The sequence below is a fragment of the Drosophila tropicalis genome, unplaced genomic scaffold, assembly GCF_018151085.1.
Source record: "Drosophila tropicalis isolate 14030-0801.00 unplaced genomic scaffold, ASM1815108v1 contig_302, whole genome shotgun sequence".
Classification (NCBI taxonomy): domain Eukaryota; kingdom Metazoa; phylum Arthropoda; class Insecta; order Diptera; family Drosophilidae; genus Drosophila; species Drosophila tropicalis.
The window spans coordinates 155,001-166,439 of NW_027172757.1; the positions used below are offsets into that span (position 1 = coordinate 155,001).

The 11,439-nt window shown below is 31.1% G+C and overlaps 1 protein-coding gene across 1 annotated transcript in view; it reads right to left on the reverse strand.

Moving 5' to 3' along the window:
- Nucleotides 1–9,204, reverse strand: part of Duox (dual oxidase) — a 20,106-nt gene extending 10,902 nt beyond the window's left edge. Inside the window, 2 exon segments of the mRNA XM_068284140.1 lie at nt 4,536–5,079; nt 9,038–9,204. Coding sequence (XP_068140241.1) covers nt 4,536–4,749 — 214 coding nt within the window. The 5' untranslated portion in view covers nt 4,750–5,079; nt 9,038–9,204.
- Between the last annotated feature and the right edge of the window lie 2,235 nt (nt 9,205–11,439).

The following is an 11,439-nucleotide window of genomic DNA, read 5'->3' on the forward strand; positions in this document are numbered from 1 at the left end:
TCTGAAACCATAGGGAAAAATTAATAGAATTTGAATACTTGTAGTTAAATTGGAAAGTAAATAAAAAGTATGATAACTTTAATCATTGTACTCGCCGCTATAAGCACTTTCTAAAATTATTTATTTTAAAATACTAAGGTAATGAAAATAAGATATGCCATCTTCAAAACAAAAAATATTCTGTAATAATTACAAAAAAAAAAAAACACAAAAACTGTATTACACATTCATTTTCTTCCAGTTCTAAGCCGTTTCTTATCCAGTGCAAAATCATGTGATATTTAAGCATTTATGACTGCACTGAATATGAGAGAAAAAAAAAAGTAATAGCCACTAAAAACTAAACCTCCTTGAGAACTCAAATTCGAAGCCACAAGACAATTTGTCACATGTGCCGCCAAATAGTCGACTTTCGCTTTCATTAGCACATTGAATGTAGTAAAGAAAAATCTGGTACTCGTCCAACAATGACATCTATTTGTTAGCTGTTAATTGGTTGCCAAATTTGATGCATGAGTTAATTTAATTTTATACGTATAAACTCAAAGTTAATAAAGCCTGACAAAAGTAGAAAAACAAAAAAATCAACAAAACTCACAGCTTTTGTTTTGTTATTTTGTGTTTTGTTTTTGCAACTTTTCAGCGATTTAATTAAAAGTTAGAAACACATTTTGATAGTTTTTTTTTTCTTGGTGGAATGCGGTTTACTCCAAAAGTTGAGAAGATAAATTGAATCAAAGGTATTTTAAGATTTCGCTTACATGATGTTAATGTTTCAGTTGCTCATTTAATAGTTACATTATTTTGGCATTTTAGTTTCCATTAATCAAAATGCCATTTGCTTAATTAAATGTTCCTCTATTGGCTATTTTAACATAAATGTAAAATAATTAAAACAAAATGTGTTCATTTTTGTTTTTCTTAACGAATAGGCAACTTATGGAGTTTGAATTAAATGAGGTTTATCTAAATACCCTGTGTTTAAACACGAATGAAGAGTATATTGGGATATATGTTTTAACAAGATTCAAATTAAAATAGATAGCTTATAGTTCCAATATACTTAAATCAAGTCCCAATTTGTTTATTTGAAGCATTTCAATTCTTTAATGTATAATGATAAAGCTTGTTTCTAATTTTGCTATTATTTGTTTACCTATTTAAAATTTTTGAAACTGAAATTAAAGTTTATTGGGAATATATTTTGCTTTGTAATTACATCAATGATTAAATTTTGCCTTATAACTATTGGTGATTTCTTTTTTTTCTTAAATCAAACTAATAAATCCCCTGAAATGGGATTTTAATGCTTCTGAAGATCACCTAAACACTTGAAGTGTGTCTTCTAGTTTTGAGGGTGAACTAATCAAATTAATTAAATGGCAACTCATTAATTAAATACAATTTAAATACCTTCTATAAATATATTTTCATCAGGGTATTTTTTTACCCTCTTTCAAAAGGGAAGACCAACTTTTACCTTATTGAAAGGGGAAAAGAAAAAAACAAAATGAATTGAATGATTTGCATATGTACCGAGTTAAATTCGATTACTTGACCACATGTGGTTTACAAATCTATGCGGGAATTATCGAGGGGGAGGAAGTATGGGAATAGGTCGAAGCACAATGGGATTGATTTCAATGAAAACAAATAGTTTCGATGTGCATAAATCAAATGATTAGCAAAAAAATGGCGAATAACAATGCATAAAATTGATGAGAATCGATGGAGGAGCAAAGAGAAGGTGGCCACAGAGGAAGCAAATATGTATATTGAATGGCCAGTTGATCGTGCGTTGACATTTGACTCGGTGTCTGTGGCCAGACACGCCCCCCGGCGCTCTGATGCTCCACCGCTATTGTACGTGACCAACTGTCAGATATCTCTATATCTACATACATACACACGATGTCTGTATATAGCTCTCTGGTTTACGGAAAATATATTTTATTGTATTAGGCATGGATAATGAATTGTCTAACCTGTTGCATTTTATCGGTCATTTGTAAGGCACGAGATCTTGGCATGTCTGCCGATCTAGCCCAGAGTAAGCGGAGGTAGAGTAGGAGGAGGAGCAGTGGCTCTCCGTCTATCGCTAATGACGACAATACTGATTATAATGATGATGCTCATGACAATGATGATGATAATAATGACGACAAGCCAGGTAGCATTTGTGATGGGTTTATTTTTATTGTAAATGTCATAAATATTTTCTTAACGGGAAGTTATTCACTTTTTTCAACATTTACTGAAAGTTATTTACATTTGATAGCTTAAAGTAGTAATGTGTTTACTAAGCTTTGTTTAAGGATGTCATTACCTTGTCATATCATAGAGTACAGGAACGCATTTTTGAGGTAAAGCAAAGTAGAACCAAATACCAAAATGTATTTATCAAAACCCCAGCACAGTTAGTTTTCAAATGCAGTACAAATAATATTTAATTTATATATAAATTAAATTCTTTATTTTGACTTATTTTCGAAACTTTATACGAAAGCTAACAATTTATTAAGATGAATATAACTCTCAACAAAAAAAAGAAAAAAATTGGGCAATCTGGGAGGAAGACTATAATAACTTTTGATTCACTATAAATCTTAATTACTTTTCATTCCATGATTTGAATTTTACAATTTTACTTATTCATTTGTATGCCCACCCGCTTAATTATTAAATTTGGTCCTGTATCAATGCGAATGTTTATTTTCGTTTTAGTTTTTTTAGCTATGGTACATAAAACTTTCAAGTTTTAGCATTGAAAGTAAATGATATATAATGCCAACACTTGAAACAATCAGTATAAAGTGTGGGGAAAGAGAAAAAACTATGAAAGCACAAACAATTATTGTAAAATATTGTAGTGCAACAACCTAAAGTTAAACCTTGTACATTAACAATTTCAATTAGAACTAATTTGTCAGAAAAACGTTATTTTTGAATTTCTTTCTTATGTATGTTAGTTTATCATACTTATCATATATCATTATGAGTAAAAATTTTAAACTTCAATTTGTGAGGGGAAACTTTCCAATCTAATCTCCATATTTTAAGCATGTATATAAATTTCCAAGTGGGAAAAGCTCATTTCGGTGTTCATTTTCAAAATTACCCTAGGAATTTTTTGCTGTTTTCTAGAAATATTATTTAAAATTTATTTAAAAACACGAAACAAATTAATTTAAACTTATGGGAAATTGTTAATGCTATTAAACTTCTAACACATTTAAGTCCCTAATAGCTCCTTTTATATTATTCGTTTTAGCAACAAACTAATAAGCTTTTATGTGATTCTCTATCTTTTTGGTTATTATTGATAAGCACTAATATACTTTGTAAAAAGTTGCTACCTGAATCCTTTTTAACTACTTTATATTGTTATTTTTTAACAACTAACGTCTCGCGTAAAAGTTTTTTTTTTTTGTTTTTATGAACTACTTATAAAACAATTAATCCCGTTTCCGAAGTTGCTGTTCTCAAAACCGAGTGAACCGAGTGTCCATCCATTTCGATTTAAATCGAGAACTGGTCAGTTCTGATTACTTTAATTTTTTTCGTTGCCTACTTAATATAGTTCTTTTTTAGTTAATTAATGATTGGAAGAAAATTATGCATTAATAAGTACATAGAATTGTGTTCAACATATTACAGGATAATAGAAAAATATTTATAAGCCGTTTGTTTATGAATTTTGAAGATATTTGCAATTATTTTTTATTCCACAGACTTAAAGGCAAACGTCTTGAAGCCGATTGATAGTTATGAAAATAGAATAGAAGAAAAATAATCATCATTTTAGCCATTTTTTTTCTTTCTTACTCAACAAGTAATATGTTTTTGTTTTGGGGCAACTTTTTCGTTATATATTTTAAAAAATAGTTCTTAAAGGTTTAGTCGAGAATACAGTTAACTAATCTATTTATGGATATCTCAATTTTTAATATAAATAAAAGTCTTTTAAGTATAGTTTGTTGCTCTATTTCGTTTCACATTTTCTAATAAAAATACAAAAGTTCCAGAAGTTAAAACTTTTTTTAGAAAGAAATCAAATAGCTGCAATTTTACAACATTTGGTGCAGAAGAAAGCAGTTTGGATAACATAATATTATCTTAACGTGCCAATTAATAGACAGTCTAGGCAAAGTATTAAAAGTTTTTCTACTTCTTTGTAGAAAAAACCAGTTGATACGACATTTTTTATTCCCTTTAACCCATCAAAAAGGAGTTTAAGACATCTGTTAAAAAGTTGTAGCATTTTTATTCAAGTTTTTATACAGGAAATAAAAGTCCAGTGAGACTCAGTCGAAATTACAGGAGAATACTAGATTTCCACACAATTGATCATCAAATTTTCAAATTGCAAGCGGCAGAGGGACTTGAGTTGACCTAATCTCAATAAATAAATCAAATTTACCGATTCATTTAAATATTGATTATACTATATGTATATTGAAATATATCCCTTCTTGGCGTGTCTTATGCAAATAAATGTAATTGAATAAATTGTGAATAGTATTGAAAGTACTCACCATAACAATGAACGAAGCCCAGATTCAGAGCCAGACTAATCAGTAACAATAAAAGAGCCCAGCAAGGGGCTGATGTGGATGCTGCCCCGGGCCATCGGAATCCAAGTGGTATTCGATATCTCCAGGTGTGATGGAATTGATTTTGTTTATGCGATGCCGGTGACTTTGTCTTGACTGCTGCTGCCCTCTGTTGGGGCGCGCGTGTAACACTCATATTGATTGCCAACTATGTTATGTTAGGTAGATTTGTTTGTTATTGTTGTTTTTGTATTTTGATTATTGTTGCTATTGTGTTGTGAACAAATTCGTTTCGTGGCTGTTGATTTGTATAATTAATTACAACAAAGTAAACTTATGTATAACACGGTCGTGTAGAGGGTGAAAGGCGGGCATCAATTTTGCATTATTCTTATTATCACACGCCACATGGCTTGGAGATTCTTCTGGACTTGTGTCTCACTCGTTTTTCTCACTGTGTTTTTTTAACTCTCAACGTTTGCTCATCTTTTAACTTGAAAATTCGCTTATTATTACGCTAGATACTCTAAAAATGTAAAGAAAAAGTTATAAACTTTACATACATATCTACATATGTATATGTGTATTTGTATGTGTGTTTATGTGGGTATACATATTTGTGATTCATATTCACACGTGTAGAATTAACACTTTAACTGTTATTAACATTTTTGTTTTGTTATTTTATGATTTTGTTTCTCTCTCTCTCTCTCCACTAAAAAATCTGATGATTTTTGTTTGTTGTTTTCTTTATGCTTTTTTAGTCTTCATAAATTTGCATAAAACTTAATGAAGCTATCGATTAATGGATTTTTTTTTTGTTTTGAGAATGTTGTAGGAGTTGTTTGACATCGCTTAAAGTGGACAAACACAATCTTGGCATATGAGTCAACTCAACAGATTGTGGTTGGGGCAAATCCAAAATTCCATATTTCTTTTAATCCATAAAATAATATACCTCTAACTTATTAAGAATATATGAATTTCCATTAGTCATCACAAATCTCAGTCAGCAAGATCTATATAAAAATCTTCAAATGTCTAGAAGAAGCGCACTCAATGAGATAAGAATTTCAAGTGTCACATGTTTCTTTTCAAAAGATTTGAAAACGAGAAAACTAAAAAAAAAACAATATCATTCTTCATAAATGTGTGACCTTTTTTCGTAAATTATCTGTTGTTGTGTGAAATGTGTCAAAAACTAAATGACAACTTTTTTGTTTTCTGCTATCAACAGCTTACTTTATTTATTGTAGGAATCTTAAGCCACTTTTATAAAAACAATTGCGAACCTATTCTAAGGGAAAACTTAGCTGTAATGTTAAAAAAATAAAAAATAATTCGGAAAAGTAAGTTAGGAGCTCCTTTTGTTGCATTCCTTTAAAGATTAGTTGATGGTCGTTTTAAGAGTTTTGGTTGTAATTTACTTATTTTTTGTTTTTAATTAAACAATTGGTAACCACAGAAAAAGGTTTAAGTAAATGGCGAAATGGTTCGTTAATGTCTCAAATTAATTATATTGCATAAAGTAAAGCGAAACGGAAAACCAAACAAAACAAAACCCAAAAAAATGTGCAATGTTGTATAGCAAAAGTAAATGAAATAAACGGAATTACCCACAAAACAATTGACCTTCTGTCAGCTTACAAAGCGGACAACAAACGACATACAACCCAATGTGGAGTCCGTCCACAATCAGACTCGCTCGCTGAAGTCCATTAGTCATAATCGACAATAGAGAGACGTCGAGAAGGAAGCCAAAAAAAAAAAAAAACATAAACCGAAAAAGCTACATACAACAAGTAATAATAATAAAGGGGTAAAGAGAAGATAAAAAAAAACAACAAAAATAAAATTTAAAATTCCATTGCACAACTGCAAACAATTAACAATTACAACAACTACAGGGCAGAGAGCATTAAACGTTCAACACAAAGAGATAGATTTAATACCCTATAAATTGAAAACATATTCCTAAACAGCTGCTAATTAGATATATCTCTCTTTCTCGGTCTCCCTCTGAGTGATTCCAGAAAATTTGTCAACATTTTAAAAAGCAAATGTTAATAGGTTTTCCAAATGTTTTACAGCAGGGTATCTCATAGTCGACTCACTTCGATTCATGCTTTCAAGCTCAATTTTTGTAGTCTACTTTGTTCAAGAAAACATAAAAGCTAATTTTTAATGATCAGCTGTAAGTTGTGGGAGAAACAACCAAAAGACACAGAAAGGGGTACAGAGTGGAGGACAAAGAGGCAGAGATAAACCTCTCCCCAAGAAAGAGAGAGAAAGCTAAGAAAGCGTAAAAGACAACAAAGCCACAATAATTATATTAAGAAATTACGGTTTAAAAAAAAAAAAGACAACAACTAAAAACCTGTGGTAGAAAAGAAAAAAAACATGGAGCTCTGCTGCTCCCCTCAGGCATCTTTGTGATAATTATAAAAAAGTAAAAAAAAAAAAAAAACTTTTTGGCTAATTTGTACAAAAATGTTAACTTGGAATGTGTTTTGTTAAGGTCGTTTTTTTTATGTTTAAAAAATGATTAAACAAATCTGCAGATCATACCATATAATGAACATACCAAATCGTTAGACAAAACAGTTTCAATTAACCAGCAAGGATTGACTTTTATCGAGACTATGCCGCAGTGGCAATACTCTTATTATTAAATAATTACTTTTACTTCAATTTTGAATTATGAAAATTCGAACTTAAATTGTAAAGCCATTTATTGTTGGGCAAAAAGTTGATTCCGTAATTTTATAAACCAAGAATTTACTGCTCTTAATTGGAAAATTATTCATGATAAAAACAATAGAGAACGGTTGAAACATTAACAAAAATTTAAGTATATCAATTAATTTTGTAAAATAGAAACTGATGATAGACAAACGGTAAATCAACACTGCAATTGATTCTGATCAAGAATCTTTAGATCCTTCTGACTATCACACAAATTTTGGCGACATTAATAATTTATTTCACCCTCTTAATGCCTTGTTCAACGAATAGCTATAGAGAGAGAGAGACAGAGAGAGAGTATTAAATCTAAGAAAAAAAATATTCCATTGGCAAATTAAATATTGTTTGGCTTTTTTTCTGAGGTTATTGCCTGGTAAACGATTACACAAACTTGTTTTATAATAATTCGACAAATTAGCAAAATTACTTTCAAAAAGAAAGAGAGAAAATCTGTCTTTGCTTATTTTGGAATATAATTCATTAGCTTTTAGAAGCCAAAACAGGAAAAACAAACAAGATTCTTTCTTGAAATGAAAACAAAATTAAAAAAAAAAAAAAAATTTTTTCTCAGCTTTTCACTTATTGCCAATCACTTGCTCATAAAGTAAAATATTAAATTTGTATGCAAATCTCTATACCTACTAAATAATAAAATATTCCCAAGTCCGGGGCCTTGAATTTTTCACATTACAACTTTCCATTTGCAGAGATTGTTTTGGCTGTTTCTTACACTGTGCAAAACGGGTATATCAGACATTATATACAGATATTTAAATGTACCTAACTTCAAATTGTTAAAATTTTTACATATAAAAAGGGGTTTATAGGGTTTAGTTAAGCACTTTAAACAAAGACTGCACTTAAAATTTCTCAAATTCTCAAAAGAGAATCACAATTCACTATCAAAATGTACTGTTACTTTGGAGTTGAAATCAGAATTGAATTGTTCAGTTTTTTTATACATTTGAATATATCTTGGATCTGTCAAGGGTATTGATATTTGTAATATGGTTCTCTTTGGTTTTTTACTTCCGTTTTGTTTACAATTTTCGTTAGTTTAATTTTTTGCATTTTGTCTTTAAGCTAATTTAGAAATTTTTTCGCTTTTCATTGAATAATTTTCGATATGCCGCAAAAATTGTGCAAACCCATTTTAATGTTGGTGGGCGGGTCAACGGGGCGGATGCGATGATGAAGACAACGAAAACAGAAGACGACTTTGATGAAGAAGAAGAAAATTGAACACGAAAATAAAATTAAATTCATCAACGAAAACGCAAGCAAAGACAACTACAAAAGAGACGAAGAGCACAGCAGAAGCAGCAGCAGCAGCAGGAGAAGCAGCAGCAAAGCAAACAAAGAAGAGTGGAAAAAAAGAAGCCGAATCGAATTTGCGTGTGAAGAAAAGAGATGGCACAACGAATACCAAAACATAGGAAAAGAAAAAAAAACAAAAAAAAATAGAAAAAACAAAAAAAAAACGTTCGACAACGACCCACAAAAATAGCAACAAAAATTGAGTGGAAAAAGAAGCAGCAACTGAAATAACAACAACAAAAATATCATTGACTTTTTTTTTTTGCAGTGGGAGTTTGATGAGGTTTATGTGTGTGTTTTGCACTATTTTGTATGGAATTTGTTTAAAACAATTTCAGTAATTTCAACTATTTTGGAGTGTCTTCAGATAACTTTAGTTGTCACTTTGCATAGAGATAAAGCACCGAGGAGGCAGCACATACAAATTATAATAACGGTGAAGACGAACAACAACGACGCATGCGCGACACGTTTCACGTTCACATTCACATTCACTCTCGTCTTGTATCGTCTTGATTTTGTCTCACACACACACACACACACACACACGACGCACGCTGAGAGAAGAAGATCCACGTCCGCAGCGGCCAAGAGTTCGTTGAATACTAAAACTAACTCAGCTGTGTCAAGCCAAACTGTTGCCTATGAATACATATGTATGTAAGTATGTATGTATGTATGTGTGCGTGTGTATGTATGTAGTTGCATGTGAGATTTTGGGGGGACCTTCCAGACGCAGAAGTCTCAGAAACCGGTCGACCAAACACTTGGCTCTCTCTCGCTCTCTATTTCTCACAAACTCTCACTTCTCTCTGAGACTTATAAACTCTTTGGCTCTTGGTTTTGTTTTGTTTCTTTCCAAAAGTCTCCAAGTCTGTTGGTTGGTTGCTTGGTTGTTTGGGCCTTCCCCCCTAGAGCCTCCTTGGCATTTGGTTTATGCTCCATTTCGTTTGTTTGCCATATGTCCGTCTCTCTAAATGAGTTCCGTCATATTCGACATGGCAACGTGTCGTATTAATCATTGTCAAGTCTCTCTGACAGTTTCCCATAGGAGTTCGAGCACACACACACACATACACACTCACACACGTACACTTAACAATGTGTATATGGGGTTTTCCCAAGACTTTAAATCAATGATCTTTGGCGGATCTTTCGTATGCTTAACTAAGAGAGAAGTTAGATTTCCTTAAAAATAAAAGAAAAAGACTAAACCTCTTTAGAAACGCGTCTCTCCCTCTCTTTCTCTGTCTCTTTTGGTTAATTGAGTGGTAACACAAAGTGCAATCGGCAGCCAACAACCGCGAATGCAGCAGGGAAGGGGGCACGAAGTTGTTTAGTTAAATTTATGAGATCTTTATGGATTGTTCTTGAAGATTTATGTTTACCATTAGACAATATTAAAGTAATCTATGAAGTTGCAAAAATTTTGTTTGGCATACTTTTTAGGATAGACAAATCGCATTGAAATACAACCAAAGATGATATAGTAAACTTACATAAATACAACAAATTAAAAACATAAGACTTATTATGGTTAGTTGTTTAAAAGGTTTAGTAAATCTAAAAGTATTAAATTCATTTCGCTATTTGATCCAATTATAACAATAATACTTACCTATATCTAGTTGGAACAACGAGGATTCGGGTTCTAATCCCAGGCTAATGTATGGATGTAGTTTTCGTCTAAGCCGAAGGCCTTAGTTGCCAGTGCTTGTAAAACATAGTTATGTTAATAGTCTACAACTATGTATATACTATACCAAGAATAACAATCTAGTTATATTTTAGAACAAATCTTATGATTACATCTTCAAATTCAAGGTAAAATAATACGAAATCAAATATTCTAATTCATGTGTGATCAAACGGATCACAAGCTCTAGACTTGTATTGAATATATGAAGCAAGTATCTAGTTTTTAAAGGCATGCATTAAAAATAATTTGTTGCACACTTTAAGGTCATTTATCGAGAATAGTTTGAAAGTGAATATAACTTATTGCATCTTCATTTCCACTTGAGACATATGTCAAACCCATTGACCAAAGTTCAAACACCATTTAATCATTATTTCATAGTTATAATGCATTTGCCGATTGTTTAAAGACAATATTTTATGTCAATTTTCTTATGAGTATGTCAACAGCTTTTTTTTCTTCTTCTGTTCTTAGCAAGTTCGACAGTCAGTCACTCAGGCAGTCAGTCACTCAGTCAGTATTCCATGCATGCTGTGACTTCTATGTACTTATTTTGATTTCGATTTCTACTGTGCAGCTGTGCACATTAAAATCAATTAAAATTCTTATTTATCTTCGATTTGCGGCGAGCGGCGAACAAGTGCAGCAGCGCATCTATAAATATTTATTAATGTTAGTTTAACAGCATACGATGAACAAAAAAAATCGAAATAAAAACGCCATACAATATGTATACACGCATTGAAATTAAAAAGACATTCTTAACGTTTGAAGTGCACTTCAAATCAGCACATAAAAAAACAAAAAAGACGATCAAATTTAAGAAAAAAATGTGAGGGACTAACTAGAATTACTCATAACAAATTATTAATACCCTCATCATTGGCAAATGGAGAAGAAGACATCTTCAACAATTGCAAACTTATTCTGAAACGTAAATTGAGTTTTTAATAATTTTACTCCATTTCAGATTCAATAATTATTTAAAAGAATTATTCATAGATGGCTGGAAATGCATTAAATTTAAGACCAAATTTCTTAAGCTCTTTGATAGAGTATACAAATTGTTGCTTGTTTTGGTGGAGCATAAAAAAATATTTCATGTTCAATTGCCATTAGAAACAA